Source organism: Oncorhynchus gorbuscha, unplaced genomic scaffold (genome assembly GCF_021184085.1).
Source record: "Oncorhynchus gorbuscha isolate QuinsamMale2020 ecotype Even-year unplaced genomic scaffold, OgorEven_v1.0 Un_scaffold_1249, whole genome shotgun sequence".
Classification (NCBI taxonomy): Eukaryota; Metazoa; Chordata; class Actinopteri; order Salmoniformes; family Salmonidae; genus Oncorhynchus; species Oncorhynchus gorbuscha.
In genome coordinates this window covers 60663-81311 of record NW_025746081.1, presented here as the reverse complement: position 1 = coordinate 81311, position 20649 = coordinate 60663, and the positions used below count along the sequence as shown (strand labels likewise).

Sequence of the window (20649 nt, the reverse complement as noted above, 5' to 3'; positions counted from 1 at the left end):
GTTGTCGTTCACCAACTTTCTATAGAAAACACAAACACTCTTTAAATGATTTGACTTTTTGAGGTGGGCTTTTACCAGAGGCTGTTTCTCTTGTCCACAACTACAAGTATAAGACGAGTCAACGACGTGACCTGGGTATGAGTTGACAGAATAGGATTTTTATTGGACAGTTACTTTAAAATAAAAAATGTTCTTTTAAACATGTGTAACTATTAGCGAATACCGAACTCAACTCAACTATAAACCAATATATGTTGATGTTTTAGTTTAAATCAAATGGTATTCTAATGGATGGTTGATAGTATTCTAATGGATGGTTGATGGTATTCTAATGGATGGTTGATAGTATTCTAATGGATGGTTGATGGTATTCTAATGGATGGTTGATGGTATTCTAATGGATGGTTGATAGTATTCTAATGGATGGTTGGTGGTATTCTAATGGATGGTTGATGGTATTCTAATGGATGGTTGATGGTATTCTAATGGATGGTTGATGGTATTCTAATGGATGGTTGATAGTATTCTAATGGATGGTTGGTGGTATTCTAATGGATGGTTGATGGTATTCTAATGGATGGTTGATGGTATTCTAATGGATGGTTGGTGGTATTCTAATGGTTGGTTGGTGGTATTCTAATGGATGGTTGATGGTATTCTAATGGATGGTTGGTGGTATTCTAATGGTTGGTTGATCATATTCTAATGGATGGTTGGTGGTATTCTAATGGATGGTTGATCATATTCTAATGGATGGTTGGTGGTATTCTAATGGATGGTTGATCATATTCTAATGGATGGTTGATGGTATTCTAATGGCTGGTTGATGGTATTCTAATGGTTGGTTGATGGTATTCTAATGGATGGTTGATGGTATTCTAATGGTTGGTTGATGGTATTCTAATGGTTGGTTAATGGCCTATATAGGGAATAGGGTGCCATTTGGAACACATCCTGTGTGTGTACCTTTGACTGTAGTCAGAGTGGTAACTTGTTATTCCTGTGTGCAGGAGGATCAGTTTGACTGTAGTCAGAGTGGTAACTTGTTATTCCTGTGTGCAGGAGGATCAGTTTGACTGTAGTCAGAGTGGTAACTTGTTATTCCTGTGTGCAGGAGGATCAGTTTGACTGTCGTCAGAGTGGTAACTTGTTATTCCTGTGTGCAGGAGGATCAGTTTGACTGTAGTCAGAGTGGTAACTTGTTATTCCTGTGTGCAGGAGGATCAGTTTGACTGTAGTCAGAGTGGTAACTTGTTATTCCTGTGTGCAGGAGGATCAGTTTGACTGTAGTCAGAGTGGTAACTTGTTATTCCTGTGTGCAGGAGGATCAGTTTGGAATGTACGCTCTCTACAGCAAGAACAAGCCTCAGTCTGACGCTCTACTCACCAGCCACGGGAATGGATTCTTTAAGGTGCGTCTGAAACAGCTCTGGTTACTACCGTTCTAGGATCAGCTGTACGAACACCAGACCTAACCTTTAACCAATATGAAACTACTTCACAGCAACAGGCTAATTGTAAAGTTGTGTGAGCCAAGCAACATACAGGGTGCTACTAATATATATCAGCTGGTTCTACACTGAGTAACAGTAGAATTCCCATTGTCAAACTTTACATAGCTACTGGACGTCTACCTATGTAGGATGGAAGAGTTGAATTGACATCAGAATTCCCATTTAGAAAAGCTATTGTACATCTGCATACAGAGTTCTACATCCCCTCTCATCCTCCTCTATGTGTGTGTCTGCTACCCAGAACAATCAGTTAGAGCCGGGTGATAAGATGGACCTGGTGTCCTACCTGTCTGTTGGTCTGTTTATCTTTCTGTATGTATCCTGACCTCTGACCTCTACCCTCTGACCTCTAACCTGTCTGTCTCCCCAGAACAAGCAGCTGGAGCTGGGTGATAGGATGGACCTGGTGTCCTACCTGTCTGTTGGTCTGTTTATCTTTCTGTATGTATCCTGACCTCTGACCTCTACCCTCTGACCTCTAACCTGTCTGTCTCCCCAGAACAAGCAGTTGGGTCTGGGTGATAAGATGGACCTGGTGTCCTACCTGTCTGTTGGTCTGTTTATCTTTCTGTATGTATCCTGACCTCTACCCTCTGACCTCTAACCTGTCTGTCTCCCCAGAACAAGCAGCTGGAGCTGGGTGATAAGATGGACCTGGTGTCCTACCTGTCTGTTGGTCTGTTTATCTTTCTGTATGTATCCTGACCTCTAACCTCTCTGTCTTCCCAGAACAAGCAGTTGGAGCTGGGTGATAAGATGGACCTGGCGTCCTACCTGCTGAAGCCCATCCAGAGGATGTCTAAGTACGCCCTGCTGCTGAAGGACCTGATCAAGGAGTGTGGTCAGTCCCAGGAACAGGAGCTCTCTGACCTCCGCACCGCAGAGGAGATGGTTAAGTTCCAGCTGCGCCACGGCAACGACCTGCTGGCCATGGACGCCATCCGAGGATGTGATGTAAGTCGGGGGGATAGAGTAGTAGAGTAGTAGAGTAGTAGAGTAGTAGAGCAGTAGAGCAGTAGAGCAGTAGTAGAGTAGTAGAGCAGTAGAGCAGTAGAGTAGTAGAGTAGTAGAGCAGTAGAGCAGTAGAGTAGTAGAGCAGTAGAGCAGTAGAGCAGTAGAGCAGTAGTAGAGTAGTAGAGCAGTAGAGCAGTAGAGTAGTAGAGTAGTAGAGCAGTAGAGCAGTAGAGTAGTAGATCAGTAGAGCAGTAAAGCAGTAAAGCAGTAAATCAGTAGAGCAGTAGAGCAGTAAATCAGTAGAGCAGTAGAGCAGTAGTAGAGCAGTAGAGCGGTAGAGTAGTAGATCAGTAGAGCAGTAGAGTAGTAGAGCAGTAGAGCAGTAGAGTAGTAGAGTAGTAGATCAGTAGAGCAGTAGAGCGGTAGAGCAGTAAAGTAGTAGATCAGTAGAGCAGTAGAGTAGTAGATCAGTAGAGCAGTAGAGTAGTAGAGTAGTAGATCAGTAGAGCGGTAGAGCAGTAGAGTAGTAGATCAGTAGAGTAGTAGAGCAGTAGAGCAGTAGAGCAGTAGAGTAGTAGAGCAGTAAATCAGTAGAGCGGTAGAGCAGTAAATCAGTAGAGCGGTAGAGTAGTAGATCAGTAGAGCAGTAAATCAGTAGAGCAGTAAATCAGTGGAGCAGTAGAGCAGTAGAGTAGTAGAGCAGTAGAGTAGTAGAGCAGTAGAGCAGTAGAGTAGTAGAGCAGTAGAGTAGTAGAGCAGTAGAGTAGTAGAGCAGTAGAGCAGTAGAGCGGTAGAGTAGTAGAGCAGTAGAGTAGTAGAGCAGTAGAGCAGTAGAGTAGTAGAGCAGTAGAGCAGTAGAGTAGTAGAGCAGTAGAGCAGTAAATCAGTAGAGCAGTAGAGCAGTAGAGTAGTAGAGCAGTAGAGTAGTAGAGCAGTAGAGTAGTAGAGCAGTAGAGTAGTAGAGCAGTAGAGCAGTAGAGCAGTAAATCAGTGGAGCAGTAGAGCAGTCGAGTAGTAGAGCAGTAGAGTAGTAGAGCAGTAAAGCGGTAGAGCAGTAGAGTAGTAGAGCGGTAGAGTAGTAGAGCAGTAGAGCGGTAAATCAGTAGAGCAGTAGAGCGGTAGTAGAGTAGTAGAGCAGTAGAGCAGTAGAGCAGTAGAGTAGTAGAGCAGTAGAGTAGTAGAGCAGTAGAGCGGTAGAGCAGTAGAGTAGTAGAGCGGTAGAGTAGTAGAGCAGTAGAGTAGTAGAGCAGTAGAGCAGTAAATCAGTAGAGCAGTAAATCAGTGGAGCAGTAGAGCGGTAGAGTAGTACATTTACATTTACATTTAAGTCATTTAGCAGACGCTCTTATCCAGAGCGACTTACAAATTAAGTAGAGCAGTAGAGTAGTAGAGCAGTAGAGCGGTAAATCAGTAGAGCAGTAGAGCAGTAGAGCGGTAGAGTAGTAGAGCGGTAGAGCAGTAGTAGAGTAGTAGAGCAGTAGAGCGGTAGAGTAGTAGAGCAGTAGAGCAGTAGTAGAGTAGTAGAGCGGTAGAGCAGTAGTAGAGTAGTAGAGCAGTAGAGCGGTAGAGCGGTAAATCAGTAGAGCAGTAGAGCAGTAAATCAGTAGAGCAGTAGAGCAGTAGTAGAGTAGTAGAGCAGTAGAGCAGTAGAGCAGTAGAGTAGTAGAGCGGTAGAGCGGTAGAGCGGTAAATCAGTAGAGCAGTAGAGTAGTAGAGCAGTAGAGCAGTAGAGCAGTAGTAGAGTAGTAGAGCAGTAGAGCAGTAGAGCAGTAGAGCAGTAGAGTAGTAGAGCGGTAGAGCGGTAGAGCAGTAGAGCAGTAGAGCAGTAGTAGAGTAGTAGAGCAGTAGAGCAGTAGAGCAGTAGAGCAGTAGAGCAGTAGAGCGGTAGAGCAGTAGAGCAGTAGAGCAGTAGAGCGGTAGAGTAGTAGAGCAGTAGAGCAGTAGAGCAGTAAATCAGTAGAGCAGTAAATCAGTAGAGCAGTAAATCAGTAGAGCAGTAGAGCAGTAGAGCAGTAGTAGAGTAGTAGAGCAGTAGAGCAGTAGAGCAGTAAATCAGTAGAGCAGTAAATCAGTAGAGCAGTAAATCAGTAGAGCAGTAGAGCAGTAAATCAGTAGAGCAGTAGAGCAGTAGAGCAGTAGAGCGGTAGAGTAGTAGAGCGGTAAATCAGTAGAGCAGTAGAGCAGTAGAGCAGTAGAGCAGTAGTAGAGCAGTAGAGCAGTAGAGCAGTAAATCAGTAGAGCAGTAAATCAGTAGAGCAGTAGAGCAGTAAATCAGTAGAGCAGTAGAGCAGTAGAGCAGTAGAGTAGTAGAGCAGTAGAGCAGTAGAGTAGTAGAGCAGTAGAGCAGTAAATCAGTAGAGCGGTAGAGCAGTAGAGCGGTAGAGTAGTAGAGCAGTAGAGCGGTAGAGCAGTAGAGCAGTAGAGTAGTAGAGCAGTAGAGCAGTAGAGTAGTAGAGCAGTAGATCAGTAGAGCAGTAGAGCAGTAGAGCAGTAGATCAGTAGAGCAGTAAATCAGTAGAGCAGTAAATCAGTAGAGCAGTAAATCAGTAGAGCAGTAAATCAGTAGAGCAGTAGAGCAGTAGAGCAGTAAATCAGTAGAGCAGTAAATCAGTAGAGCAGTAAATCAGTAGAGTAGTAAATCAGTAGAGCAGTAAATCAGTAGAGCAGTAAATCAGTAGAGTAGTAAATCAGTAGAGCAGTAAATCAGTAGAGTAGTAAATCAGTAGAGCAGTAAATCAGTAGAGTAGTAAATCAGTAGAGTAGTAAATCAGTAGAGCAGTAAATCAGTAGAGCAGTAAATCAGTAGAGTAGTAAATCAGTAGAGCAGTAAATCAGTAGAGCAGTAGAGCAGTAGAGCAGTAAATCAGTAGAGCAGTAAATCAGTAGAGCAGTAAATCAGTAGAGCAGTAAATCAGTAGAGTGAATTGGCCATGTAAACATATGTTCCCCATGTCAATAAAGCCCTTAAATTGAAATTGAATTGAGAGAGGAAATAGAAACGTACACATCATGTATAATTATTTGTTTGGAAGAAAATGTCAGAGTAAGTCATGTGGAACGTCTCCTCTGGGCTCTGCTGCTGTAGGTGAACCTGAAGGAACAGGGTCAGCTGAGGTGTCAGGATGAGTTCATCGTGTGGTGCGGCCGCAGGAAGTACCTCCGTCACGTCTTCCTGTTCGAGGACCTCATCCTCTTCAGCAAAAGCAAAAAGATTGAGGGAGGGTACGACCTGTACATCTACAAGCAGTCCTACAAGGTGACAACGACAACACACACAGAGGGTTTTAATATGTACTATGAAGTTATGAACTATGAAGTAATATGACGTTCTACCTTAAATCATTTCAGCCAGTTGGCTAACATTATGCTATGTTGTTGTGTTCAGGCAGTGATGTTTGTATGGTTTATTGTGAGGTGTGGAACCACAGTTAGCAGGGTTCTCCACAATGGAGCCGTTACACCACTATGTTGTTGTGTTCAGGCAGCGATGTTTGTATGGTTTATTGTGAGGTGTGGAACCACAGTTAGCAGGGTTCTCCACAATGGAGCCGCTACACCACTATGTTGTTGTGTTCAGGCAGCGATCTTTGTATGGTTTATTGTGAGGTGTGGAACCACAGTTAGCGGGGTTCTCCACAATGGAGCCGCTACACCACTATGTTGTTGTGTTCAGGCAGCGAATGGTTTATTGTGAGGTGTGGAACCACAGTTAGCAGGGTTCTCCACAATGGAGCCGCTACACCACTATGTTGTTGTGTTCAGGCAGCGATGTTTGTATGGTTTATTGTGAGGTGTGGAACCACAGTTAGCAGGGTTCTCCACAGTGGAGGCGCTACACCACTATGTTGTTGTGTTCAGGCAGCGATGTTTGTATGGTTTATTGTGAGGTGTGGAACCACAGTTAGCAGGGTTCTCCACAGTGGAGGCGCTACACCACTATGTTGTTGTGTTCAGGCAGCGATGTTTGTATGGTTTATTGTGAGGTGTGGAACCACAGTTAGCAGGGTTCTCCACAATGGAGGCGCTACACCACTATGTTCAGTTTGCTGTGCCACCATGTGAAATCTCAAAACCACCACAGTCAGTGTTTTCCTGTCAAGGTGACTGTTTCTGGCTACTCATTCAGACGGCAGAGATAGGAATGACAGAGAGCGTGGGCGACAGCGGGCTGCGTTTCGAGATCTGGTTCCGGAGGAGGAAGTCCCAGGACACGTTCATCCTGCAGGCCGGCTCTGGAGAGGTCAAGGCCGTGTGGACAGCCATCATCGGAAAGATCCTCTGGAGGCAGGCGCTACGAAACAGGGGTGAGGAACCACGGCCACAGAGGGGGAGTCGTGGGTCATATCTGGACATGAGCTCATCATCTCTGTTGTTGTGTTATGGAACAATTCCTCTTTATCTTTTGTCTGACCTGAGGCCTGTGTTGATAACATTCTGTAACATTCATTAAGAGGTGACATGTATCTTGTCTGACCTGAGGCCTGTGTTGATAACATTCTGTACCATTCATTAAGAGGTGACATGTCTCTTGTCTGACCTGAGGCCTGTGTTGATAACATTCTGTAACATTCATTAAGAGGTGACATGTATCTTGTCTGACCTGAGGCCTGTGTTGATAACATTCTGTACCATTCATTAAGAGGTGACATGTCTCTTGTTTGATCTGAGGCCTGTGTTGATAATATTCTGTACCGTTCATTAAGAGGTGACGTGTCTCTTGTCTGACCTGAGGCCAGGTGACATGTCTCTTGTCTGACCTGAGGCCTGTGTTGATAATATTTGATAACATTCTGTACCATTCATTAAGAGGTGACATGTCTCTTGTTTGATTCATTATAGAGGTGACGTGTCTCTTGTCTGACCTGAGGCCAGTGTTGATAACATTCTGTAACATTCATTAAGAGGTGACGTGTCTCTTGTCTGACCTGAGGCCAGTGTTGATAACATTCTGTAACATTCATTAAGAGGTGACATGTATCTTGTCTGACCTGAGGCCTGTGTTGATAACATTCTGTACCATTCATTAAGAGGTGACATGTCTGGTTCTAGTTCAAGTCAACCCCAGGTACATCAAATGGAACCTCTCATTGTGTGTCTGATTGAGGGTCATAACGTGTTTATTCTCTTGACTACAGAGGTGCGCTTGAAAGAGATGGTTTCCATGGGGATTGGCAGCAAGCCTTTCATGGACATCAAGCCTAGTGATGCTGCCATTAGTGACCGAGCCATTGATTACATCATGAAGGGGTCAGGTGAGCTGTCTCTACGATATGTTATGATAACCTAATTTGCCTGGGAATTCATTTTGTGAGGTTAGCATACAAAATCCACAAATAAATCTCTCTCTCTCTCTCTCTCTCTCTCTCTCTCTCTCTCTCTCTCTCTCTCTCTCTCTCTCTCTCTCTCTCTCTCTCTCTCTCTCTCTCTCTTTGTTTCTCTCTGTTTGCTGAATGTGACTTTCAACAACATGTCTGCCAATGCAGCTGCTGATGAGAAAGGCTGATTTATAAATGCTCTCTCTGCCAGGATAGGGGTGCGTTGTCAAGTTGACTGAATCAAAACACAACATCCCAACATCTCAGAGCACATCTCCCCTGTTCTCCCTTTTAAACCTTTGAGATGTTGTGTTCCAGCTGAAATATCCTCTCAGTCGACATCTACACTCCTACTCCACCAGACAGCTGTTATGTACTGACACAGTGTCCTGTTAGGAGGAATGAGGTTGTCTGGACTTGTGTCTGTCGCAGGTGATTTGTTGCATGTCAGATATCAAAGGATGTTGAAGTTAAAGAAGCAGGTGGAGTCAGAGCTGAAGTTAATGCAGCAGGGGGAGTCAGAGCTGAAGTTAATGCAGCAGGGGGAGTCAGAGCTGAAGATAATGCAGCAGGGGGAGTCAGAGCTGAAGATAATGCAGCAGGTGGAGTCAGAGCTGAAGTTAATGCAGCAGGTGGAGTCAGAGCTGAAGTTAATGCAGCAGGGGGAGTCAGAGCTGAAGTTAATGCAGCAGGGGGAGTCAGAGCTGAAGTTAATGCAGCAGGGGGAGTCAGAGCTGAAGTTAATGCAGCAGGTGGAGTCAGAGCTGAAGTTAGCAGGGGAGTCAGAGCTGAAGATAATGCAGCAGGGGGAGTCAGAGCTGAAGTTAATGCAGCAGGGGGAGTCAGAGCTGAAGTTAATGCAGCAGGGGGAGTCAGAGCTGAAGTTAATGCAGCAGGGGAGTCAGAGCTGAAGTTAATGCAGCAGGGAGAGTCAGAGCTGAAGTTAATGCAGCAGGGGGAGTCAGAGCTGAAGATAATGCAGCAGGGGGAGTCAGAGCTGAAGATAATGCAGCAGGGGGAGTCAGAGCTGAAGTTAATGCAGCAGGTGGAGTCAGAGCTGAAGTTAATGCAGCAGGGGGAGTCAGAGCTGAAGTTAATGCAGCAGGGGGAGTCAGAGCTGAAGTTAATGCAGCAGGGGGAGTCAGAGCTGTACAGACGGTTCCCAATGACATTCCAGTGCAGCGGCCTTAACCAAAGTCATCTAATTTGCTAGAATTCATAATCAAATGACTTTTCTTTGATGAGGCAAGCTGGAATTCTCTCTGAACAATACCTGCAGACCTTAATGAATGGCTACTAGCTACAGCAAGAATTACAAAACATTTAGCTCTTCTCGTTCTACACTCAATTTCTACCCAGCCTCCCGGTCTGCTTTGTAATGCTACAATGTAGCATCAACTCAAACACTAGACACAATGTAGCATCAACTCAAACACTAGACACAATGTAGCATCAACTCAAACACTAGACACAATGTAGCATCAACTCAAACACTAGACACAATGTAACATCAACTCAAACACTAGACACAATGTAGCATCAACTCAAACACTAGACACAATGACACAATGTAGCATCAACTCAAACATCAACTCAAACACTAGACACAATGTAGCATCAACTCAAACACTAGACACAATGTAGCATCAACTCAAACACTAGCATCAACTCAAACACTAACACAATGTAGCATCAACTCAAACATGACACAAGTAACATCAACTCAAACAAACACTAACATCAACTCAAACACTAGACACAATGTAACATCAACTCAAACACTAGACACAATGTAACATCAACTCAAACACTAGACACAATGTAGCATCAACTCAAACACTAGACACAATGTAACATCAACTCAAACACTAGACACAATGTAGCATCAACTCAAACACTAGACACAATGTAACGTCACCCCGCTCCTCAGATAAGCTCAGATAAGACAAACAAGAGGAAGAATAGGAACGTCCTCTGCATTACCTCATGCTAGACTGACTGTCTGGCTAGTGTACTGTCCTCTCCTCTAACGTTACCTCACTGACAATGTTGTGTGTATACTCTTCAGAACTGTGTTCTGTGGTTGTCCCGGAGTAGCCTGATACACCCTGTGTTCTGTGGTTGTCCCAGAGTAGCCTGATACCTCCTGTATTCTGTGGTTGTCCCGGAGTAGCCTGATACCTCCTGTATTCTGTGGTTGTAGCCTGATACCTCCTGTATTCTGTGGTTGTCCCAGAGTAGCCTGATACCTCCTGTATTCTCCTGTATACCTCTGTGATTACCTCCTGTATTCTTGTTGTCCCAGAGTAGCCTGATACCTCCTGTATTCTGTGGTTGTCCCAGAGTAGCCTGATACCTCCTGTATTCTGTGGTTGTCCCAGAGTAGCCTGATACCTCCTGTATTCTGTGGTTGTCCCGGAGTAGCCTGATTACCTCCTGTATTCTGTGGTTGTCCCAGAGTAGCCTGATACCTCCTGTATTCTGTCCCAGGTAGCCTGATACCTCCTGTATTCTGTGGTTGTCCCAGAGTAGCCTGATACCTCCTGTATTCGGAGTAGCCTGATTACCTCCTGTATTCTGTGGTTGTCCCAGAGTAGCCTGATACCTCCTGTATTCTGAGGTTGTCCCAGAGTAGCCTGATACCTCCTGTATTCTGTGGTTGTCCCAGAGTAGCCTGATACCTCCTGTATTCTGTGGTTGTCCCGGAGTAGCCTGATACCTCCTGTATTCTGTGGTTGTCCCAGAGTAGCCTGATACCTCCTGTATTCTGTGGTTGTCCCAGAGTAGCCTGATACCTCCTGTATTCTGTGGTTGTCCCAGAGTAGCCTGATACCTCTTTCCATAGAGACATGATCCATAGACAGAAATGTGTACAGTCAAATGTTCATGTTCTCTACCCAATCTTTCCCTCTCTCCCTCCAGAGTCCAGGACCAGGGCGTCCATCGCGGTGTCCTCCTTCGACCACTCTACGCCCTTTAAGCGGCCTCACTCCACCATCTCCAACAGTAGCACCTCCTCTTCCTCCTCCCAGTCCTCTTCCTCACTGCTGGGCTCCCTCAACCTGCACCTGTACCCCTCGCCTGCTCACCAGCACCCCCACGCCCACCAGCACCCCTACCCCCTGGGCAGCGTACCCTCCTTCAGCCACTGGCCCTACGACTGCATTGAGGAGGACGAGCTGGAGCAGGACACGGGCAGCCAGCCTTCTATGAGTGAGTGACAGACAGCCTTCTGTGAGTGAGTGAGTGAGTGAGTGAGTGAGTGAGTGAGTGAGTGAGTGAGTGAGTGAGTGAGTGAGTGAGTGAGTGAGTGAGTGAGTGAGTGAGTGAGTGAGTGAGTGACAGCCAGCCTTCTATGAGTGAGTGAGTAACAGGCAGGCAGCCTTCTATGAGTGAGTGAGTGAGTGAGTGAGTGAGTGAGTGAGTGAGTGAGTGAGTGAGTGAGTGGGTGAGTGAGTGAGTGAGTGAGTGAGTGAGTGAGTGAGTGAGTGAGTGAGTGAGTGAGTGAGTGAGTGAGTGAGTGAGTGAGTGAGTGAGTGAGTGAGTGAGTGAGTGAGTGAGTGACAGGCAGGCCCTAACAGGTATCCATGTCTGAATCCCAAATGGCACCCTCGTCTCTATTTAGTGCACTACATTTAACCAGAGCCCTATAAGTCTTGGTGAACCGTAGTGCACTATATAGGGAATAGGGAGCCATCTGGTATGCATCCCATGTCCTCGTCTTAAAACCTGTTGGGGAAACCCGTTCCCAGTTGGGAACGTTTCTACATAAATTGCCTAATATGTAATTATCAAAAATATTTAACTTCAATTAAATCAGAAATGCAGCACACCAAAGGAAAGCTAAACCTCTTGCTAATCCAGTCACCATGTCAGATTTTTTTTTTTAAATCCAGCCAATCTGCTTATTGATCAGTAGACAAAAAATAGCACTAAAATTCATCAATTACCTTTGAATATCTTCTTCTTTTGGCAACAGTAAAGGACACCACGAAACAATAAAGGGTTGTTTTGTTCATATAATCCATTTCTATAGCCTAACCGAAACATTTTGGAAATCTTCATTTTTTTCTTCAATTTTCCAAAATATATGTTTCCGGGTATGTGTGAATATTTTTTTAAAATTTTGTATATAGTTATTTTCAGCAATGTACCCATGTACCAATTCGGCCACTTGGGTACATTTGGGAAACTTGTGAGGGACACCTGGGTGACTACATACCCAATGGCATGTACCTCACTCATTCCTAGAGGCATCTGTCTGAAACTTTGGGGAAATACTGTTGCCTGGTTATTCTCTCATGTAAAAGTATCCAGAGTATCATAACTGAATATGTTGATGTTCTAGTTGATTTTAAAGATGCTACAACAATAAAATAACTGAAAAACGCCTGTTTATTTCCTTGTATTTTCTTCTACCAGATCTATTGTGTTATATTCTCCTACATTCAATTCACATTTACACAAACTTCAGAGTGTTTTTAATCAAATGGTAACAAGAATATGCATATCCTTGCTTCTGGGCCTGAGCTACAAGCTGTTAGAATAGGGTATGTCTTCAGGCGGAAATTGCACAAAGTGGGGGGGTATCCTTAACTTAAAGTGTCTTACTGTCCCTATCACATTACTAAGGATGTCTAATTCCTCTTTGATACTGTAGTCCTGTTCCTCTCTGTCTCCCTGAAAAAATCCCCCTGAGAGTCTCCCTGAAAGTCTCCCTGAAAGACTCCCTGAAAGTCTCCCTGAAAGTCTCCCTGAAAGTCTCCCTGAAAGTCTCCCTGAAAGTCCCCTGAAAGTCTGAAAGTCTCCCTGAAAGTCTCCCTGAAAGTCTCCCTGAAAGTCTCCCTAAACTAAAGGACTATTGTATCTTCTGTGTGTTGTCCAACAGTCACAGAGAGCTCGGGGGAGACATCGTCCCAGTGTACCTCCAGTGACAGTGTGACGGGGCTGAGCAGCCTCTCCCTCCCCATCCCAGGCCACGGCCGCCCCAACATCATCATCAACGCCTTACCCAGCAACTCCACTTCCTCCTTCCTGTGTTCGTCCACGCCTCCCGGCTCCTCCCACCCTCAGATGGCCCCTCCCCCAGCCCTGTTCCCTAAAGACCAAGTCCTCCAAGCCCAGGGCAGCACCTTCATCACAGCAGTGAGTAGAATGGTGGTTTTTACACATAATAGTGACATTGTGTAGACGAGTTTAAAGTAGCTAACAGACCTGGGTTCAAATACTATATGAAGTAATTTCAAATAATTCATCTGTGCTTGATTGATCATACTTAATCTGTGCTTGATTGATCTTGCTTGGTTAATGGATTATTAGAATAGTCCCAAGCACTTCAGGCAGACTAGACTAAACGCTCATGTCATTAAAATATTTCAAATAGTATTTGAACCCAGGTCTGGTGGGTCGGTAAAAGATCTCTGTTCTTGCGCTGATTGCTGAATACTCTCTGTTGAAGTGAAGTATCTTCTGAAGACTTTTATACACTAGGACATGAAGGATTCTGTTTATTCAGAGGTTTCCTAACCCACCCACTGTCATCCAACATCATCCTGTCCAATCAGGTTTCCTAACCCACCCACTGTCATCCAACATCATCCTGTCCAATCAGGTTTCCTAACCCACCCACTGTCATCCAACATCATCCTGTCCAATCAGGTTTCCTAACCCACCCACTGTCATCCAACATCATCCTGTCCAATCAGGTTTCCTAACCCACCCACTGTCATCCAACATCATCCTGTCCAATCAGGTTTCCTAACTCACCCACTGTCATCCAACATCATCCTGTCCAATCAGGTTTCCTAACCCACCCACTGTCATCCAACATCATCCTGTCCAATCAGGTTTCCTAACCCACCCACTGTCATCCAACATCATCCTGTCCAATCAGGTTTCCTAACTCACCCACTGTCATCCAACATCATCCTGTCCAATCAGGTTTCCTAACCCACCCACTGTCATCCAACATCATCCTGTCCAATCAGGTTTCCTAACCCACCCACTGTCATCCAAAATCATCCTGTCCAATCAGGTTTCCTAACCCACCCACTGTCATCCAACATCATCCTGTCCAATCAGGTTTCCTATCCCACCCACTGTCATCCAACATCATCCTGTCCAATCAGGTTTCATAACCCACCCACTGTCATCCAACATCATCCTGTCCAATCAGGTTTCCTAACCCACCCACTGTCATCCAACATCATCCTGTCCAATCAGGTTTCCTAATCCACCCACTGTCATCCAACATCATCCTGTCCAATCAGGTTTCCTAACCCACCCACTGTCATCCTACATCATCCTGTCCAATCAGGTTTCCTAACCCACCCACTGTCATCCAACATCATCCTGTCCAATCAGTCATGTCATTCCAGTGGAGTGAAGAGTGAACGTTGCAGCCATTGGCTCTCCCTGGTTTCTCTCTCACCAGCATTTTGTGTGTTGTTTTGTTTTTGCCAGAGCAAGACCTCTCATATTACAATAGGCCTCTCTACAGTGGTCTGACCCACAGAGCGAGAGAGAGAGGGCTGTTTAGCTCAGTAAGTAATTGGGTCTGGCCAGAGTGAGCGTGGTCTGTGTCGTGGTGTTCTGTTTGGTTCACAGCCTCATTAACAACTGTGGGGATCTCCCTCTGTCCGTACCATGAATACAAATCTGTGTGCAAACATGCTTTGTGTGTGTGTGTGTGTGTGTGTGTGTGTGTGTGTGTGTGTGTGTGTGTGTGTGTGTGTGTGTGTGTGTGTGTGTGTGTGTGTGTGTGTGTGTGTGTGCGTGTGCGTGTGCGTGTGTGTGTGAATGCATGGCAGTGTCCTGCTAGGGTTAAATGACTGCTGTGTTGGTCCAGGAGTTTCCCCTGACCATGTGACCTGACCAGTTCACACTCCGTGTCCTAGTGATTGATGATTTATTGTGTCAAGCTTTTGGGTTCTCTGGTCCGTCTCTGGTCTCTGGTCTCTGGTCTCTGGTCTCAGGTCTCTGGTCTCATTTCTCAGGTCTCATGTCTCATGTCTCTGGTCTCAGGTCTCTGGTCTCTGGTCTCTGGTCTCTGGTCTCAGGTCTCATGTCTCATGTCTCAGGTCTCATGTCTCATGTCTCAGGTGTCATGTCTCAGGTCTCAGGTCTCTGGTCTCTGGTCTCATGTCTCAGGTCTCTGGTCTCTGGTCTCTGGTCTCAGGTCTTATGTCTCAGGTCTCAGGTCTCTGGTCTCTGGTCTCATGTCTCAGGTCTCTGGTCTCTGGTCTCTGGTCTCAGGTCTCAGGTCTCTGGTCTCAGGTCTCATGTCTCAGGTCTCTGGTCTCAGGTCTCAGGTCTCAGGTCTCTGGTCTCTGGTCTCTGGTCTCAGGTCTCATGTCTCAGGTCTCATGTCTCAGGTCTCATGTCTCATGTCTCAGGTCTCATGTCTCATGCTCCTCTGTGTCCTTCTGCCATGTGTGCTATAGCATGTTACATAGCTGTATGTTTGTTCTGCTTTTGTTGGCGTTGTTGATGCACGGTCATTATGTTAAAAGGTTCACTTGTTGTTTATACTTCAGCTCAGCGCTAGGGGGCAGCAGATCATTGGTGATCGGTTCACTTGTTGTTCATACCTCAGCTCAGCAGCTAGGGGGCAGCAGATCATTGGTGCAGAAATCTGTTATAATAAAAAGTTATGACAGTAATACATTGTAATCATCTACTCTCACAGTGATAAGACGTCAAATGAGCCTAATCAATAGATTTACAGTCTAGATGTTAGACAGTCATGTTAAATCAACCTTTCTCTAGCTCAGTTAGTAACCAGACAGTTGGGGTTGGACATTTACAATGTTTGACAGTTTGTAAATCCTTTTTGTTAACCCTGTCAATGTGTCTTCCTCTTCTAGCTGTGATGCCACTGCACTGAGAACTGGTGTTACGGAGGATCAGTAAGGACTTGAGTGAGGAAGCTATCCTGTTAAGTATGCTCAGTGACGCCTGGAACACTGGGCACTCTACTGTGTCTCTACTGGACTCTACTGTGTCTCTACTGGACTCTACTGGTATCTACTGGACTCTACTGTGTCTCTACTGGATTCTACTGTGTCTCTACTGGTCTCTAATGTGTCTCTACTGGACTCTACTGTGTCTCTATTGGACTCTACTGGTCTCTACTGGACTCTACTGTGTCTCTACTGGACTATACTGGACTACTGGTCTCCACTCTGTCTCCACTGGACTCCACTGGACTCTACTGGTATCTACTGGACTCTACTGGACTCTACTGTGTCTCTACTGGACTCTACTGTGTCTCTACTGGACTCTACTGGTCTCTACTGGACTCTACTGTGTCTCTACTGGACTCTACTGGTCTCTACTGGACTCTACTGTGTCTCTACTGGACTCTACTGTGTCTCTACTGGTATCTACTGGACTCTACTGTGTCTCTACTGGTATCTACTGTGTCTCTACTGGAGTCTACTGGACTCTTGACTGGACTCTACTGTGTCTCTACTGTGTCTCTACTGGTCTCTACTGGACTCTACTGGTCTCTACTGGTCTCTACTGGACTCCACTGGTCTCTACTGGTCTCCACTGGACTCTTGACTGGACTCTACTGGATTCTGAAAACAACAGACACATAACAGACCACTCTGACAACAGACACACAACAGACCACTCTGACAAAATACCACTCTGACAACAGACACACAACAGACCACTCTGACAACAGACACACAACAGACCACTCTGACAACAGGCACACAACAGACCACTCTGACAACAGACACACAACAGACCACTCTGACAACAGACACATAACAGACCACTCTGACAACAGACACATAACAGACCACTCTGACAACAGACACACAACAGAGAAGATTTGTTTTATTATGTCTTATTCAAGGAAGCAAACAGATGGAAAGTACTCAGCAGACAGCCAGACAGATGCTAGTGGGGATTCACTACCAGCTATTCAGCAGACAGCCAGACAGATGCTAGTGGGGATTCACTACCAGCTATTCAGCAGACAGCCAGACAGATGCTAGTGGGGATTCACTACCAGCTATTCAGCAGACAGCCAGACAGATGCTAGTGGGGATTCACTACCAGCTATTCAGCAGACAGCCAGACAGATGCTAGTGGGGATTCACTACCAGCTATTCAGCAGACAGCCAGACAGATGCTAGTGGGGATTCACTACCAGCTATTCAGCAGACAGCCAGACAGATGCTAGTGGGGATTCACTACCAGCTATTCAGCAGACAGCCAGACAGATGCTAGTGGGGATTCACTACCAGCTATTCAGCAGACAGCCAGACAGATGCTAGTGGGGATTCACTACCAGCTATTCAGCAGACAGCCAGACAGATGCTAGTGGGGATTCACTACCAGCTATTCAGCAGACAGCCAGACAGATGCTAGTGGGGATTCACTACCAGCTATTCAGCAGACAGCCAGACAGATGCTAGTGGGGATTCACTACCAGCTATTCAGCAGACAGCCAGACAGATGCTAGTGGGGATTCACTACCAGCTATTCAGCAGACAGCCAGACAGATGCTAGTGGGGATTCACTACCAGCTATTCAGCAGACAGCCAGACAGATGCTAGTGGGGATTCACTACCAGCTATTCAGCAGACAGCCAGGCAGATGCTAGTGGGGATTCACTACCAGCTATTCAGCAGACAGCCAGACAGATGCTAGTGGGGATTCACTACCAGCTATTCAGCAGACAGCCAGACAGATGCAGACAGAGTGGGGATTCACTACCAGCTATTCAGCAGACAGCCAGACAGATGCTAGTGGGGATTCACTACCAGCTATTCAGCAGACAGCCAGACAGATGCTAGTGGGGATTCACTACCAGCTATTCAGCAGACAGCCAGACAGACGCTAGTGGGGATTCACTACCAGCTATTCAGCAGACAGCCAGACAGATGCTAGTGGGGATTCACTACCAGCTATTCAGCAGACAGCCAGACAGATGCTAGTGGGGATTCACTACCAGTACTATGTGTCTCTCTGGCTGTTCTTATCGTTACCAGTACTATGTGTCTGTCTGGCTGTTCCTATCGTTACCAGTACTATGTGTCTCTCTGGCTGTTCTTATCGTTACCAGTACTATGTATCTCTCTGGCTGTTCTTATCGTTACCAGTACTATGTGTCTGTCTGGCTGTTCTTATCGTTACCAGTACTATGTGTCTCTCTGGCTGTTCTTATCGTTACCAGTACTATGTGTCTGTCTGGCTGTTCTTATCGTTACCAGTACTATGTGTCTGTCTGGCTGTTCTTATCGTTACCAGTACTATGTGTCTGTCTGGCTGTTCTTATCGTTACCATTACTATGTGTCTGTCTGGCTGTTCTTATCGTTACCATTACTATGTGTCTGTCTGGCTGTTCTTATCGTTACCATTACTATGTGTCTGTCTGGCTGTTCTTATCATTACCATTACTATGTGTCTGTCTGGCTGTTCTTATCGTTACCATTACTATGTGTCTGTCTGGCTGTTCTTATCGTTACCAGTACTATGTGTCTGTCTGGCTGTTCTTATCGTTACTAGTACTATGTGTCTGTCTGGCTGTTCTTATCATTACCATTACTATGTGTCTCTCTGGCTGTTCTTATCGTTACCAGTACTATGTGTCTGTCTGGCTGTTCTTATCGTTACCAGTACTATGTGTCTGTCTGGCTGTTCTTATCATTACCATTACTATGTGTCTGTCTGGCTGTTCTTATCGTTACCAGTACTATGTGTCTGTCTGGCTGTTCTTATCGTTACCAGTACTATGTGTCTCTCTGGCTGTTCTTATCGTTACCAGTACTATTTGTCTGTCTGGCTGTTCTTATCGTTACCAGTACTATGTGTCTCTCTGGCTGTTCTTATCGTTACCAGTACTATGTGTCTGTCTGGCTGTTCTTATCGTTACCAGTACTATGTGTCTGTCTGACTGTTCTTATCGTTACCAGTACTATGTGTCTGTCTGGCTGTTCTTATCGTTACCAGTACTATGTGTCTGTCTGGCTGTTCTTATCGTTACCAGTACTATGTGTCTGTCTGGCTGTTCTTATCATTTACTATGTGTCTGTCTGGCTGTTCGTTACCAGTACTATGTGTCTGTCTGGCTGTTCTTATCATTACCAGTACTATGTGTCTCTCTGGCTGTTCTTATCGTTACCAGTACTATGTGTCTGTCTGGCTGTTCTTATCGTTACCAGTACTATGTGTCTGTCTGACTGTTCTTATCATTACCAGTACTATGTGTCTGTCTGGCTGTTCTTATCATTACCAGTACTATGTGTCTGTCTGGCTGTTCTTATCGTTACCATTACTATGTGTCTGTCTGGCTGTTCTTATCATTACCAGTACTATGTGTCTGTCTGGCTGTTCTTATCGTTACCAGTACTATGTGTCTGTCTGGCTGTTCTTATCGTTACCAGTAAATATGTGTCTCTCTGTACAGGATATTAAAAAGCTCTTTGATGTTTAGCACCACAGCTACATCTGACATGATATTACTTCAGCTTTTTCCCAATGCCTAATATGGAAATTATTTTTACTCAAACAACAATTACAGTGTTTGAAGCGAGCGAGACAAAGCACTCTCTCTCTCTGGATACCAGTCTGTTAGATGACCAAATGTGAGCAGTTGAAAACAACAACAACATAGGGGGCTTTGTTTGGAAAATGTCTCTGTTTCAAACTGTCAACTGGTAGGCTTAAGCTATGTACTGATGCTGTCAGCCTTTACAGTTAGCGCCTAAAGCTACTGCTAGATACAGACTCACTCTTATCATTAACCACAAACAGACCCCTGCAAACACACACACTGAGATAGATAGAGTCACACAGGAAGAACTGATACTGGTTGAAATGGGGAACAACGAACCAATGAGGAGGCAACGCTAATGAAGAATGGTTGGCTCGACACCTCCGAGAACACAATATGTCCGTGTCCCAAATGGCACCCTATTCCCTACATTGTTGTGCACGACCCTGCCCTGGTCAGAAGTTATGCACTAAATAGGGAATAGGGTGCCATTTGGGACGCATTCTAGTTTTGACCACAAAACTGTTGTTCTCAGTCTGAGTGGAGTGTGTAGCTACGCTGTGTGTGTGCGTGCGTGTGTGTGTGTGTAGCTACGCAGCAGAGTTAGACCACAACCAGCCTGGTCAGAGAGAACCACACAGACAGGACTCGTAGCAGGCAGACAGGCAGGCAGACAGGCAGGCAGACAGGCAGACAGGCAGACAGACAGGCAGGCAGACAGGCAGACAGCAGACAGGCACAGGCAGACAGGCAGGCAGACAGACAGACAGACAGACAGACAGACAGACAGACAGACAGACAGACAGACAGACAGACAGACAGACAGACAGACAGACAGACAGACAGACAGACAGACAGACAGACAGACAGACAGACAGACAGGCAGGCAGGCAGGCAGACAGGCAGGCAGACAAGCAGGCAGGCAGGGAGGCAATCACAGAGGTTGAGACAGTACTCTAAAACCCACAGATAGGTGTAGGGGCGGTGAGTCAAGCCCCTTGATGAGGACTCACCGCTGGCCTACATAGACTGGATAGTGGGTAAAGATATCTGAGGCTGCTGTACTTTCTCATACATTGAGGCACATACTGATGGTCAAAGCTAAACAGTTTTTAGAGTGCTCTCTATCCTGGAAATGTAGATGTTATTTCATTTACAGTCAAGTAGAGACGACATTATAAGTCCCTTTACTGCGGCGCGGCCCTTTGACACAGCATATCTTCCCCCAGTGGCCCTTTGACACAGCATATCTTCCCCCAGCGGCCCTTTGACACAGCATATCTTCCCCCAGCGGCCCTTTGACACAGCATATCTTCCCCCAGCGGCCCTTTGACACAGCATATCTTCCCC

At 45.7% G+C, this 20649-nt stretch overlaps 1 protein-coding gene across 2 annotated transcripts in view; it reads left to right on the top strand.

Annotated features, from left to right (window-relative positions):
- The window catches only part of zgc:158766 (uncharacterized protein LOC100009641 homolog), a 78564-nt gene extending 62560 nt beyond the window's left edge, over positions 1–16004 (top strand). The window contains exons 17-24 of one of the 2 annotated variants that reach the window (XM_046337038.1): positions 1323–1412; positions 2244–2468; positions 5554–5724; positions 6595–6772; positions 7604–7720; positions 10706–10996; positions 12672–12928; positions 15649–16004. In XM_046337038.1, the coding sequence (XP_046192994.1) occupies positions 1323–1412; positions 2244–2468; positions 5554–5724; positions 6595–6772; positions 7604–7720; positions 10706–10996; positions 12672–12928; positions 15649–15654 (1335 nt within the window). In that variant the 3' untranslated portion in view covers positions 15655–16004. The remainder of the gene's footprint in view (positions 1–1322; positions 1413–2243; positions 2469–5553; positions 5725–6594; positions 6773–7603; positions 7721–10705; positions 10997–12671; positions 12929–15648) is intronic. The other variant, XM_046337037.1, reaches the window with a different exon arrangement.
- Positions 16005–20649: the final 4645 nt, after the last annotated feature.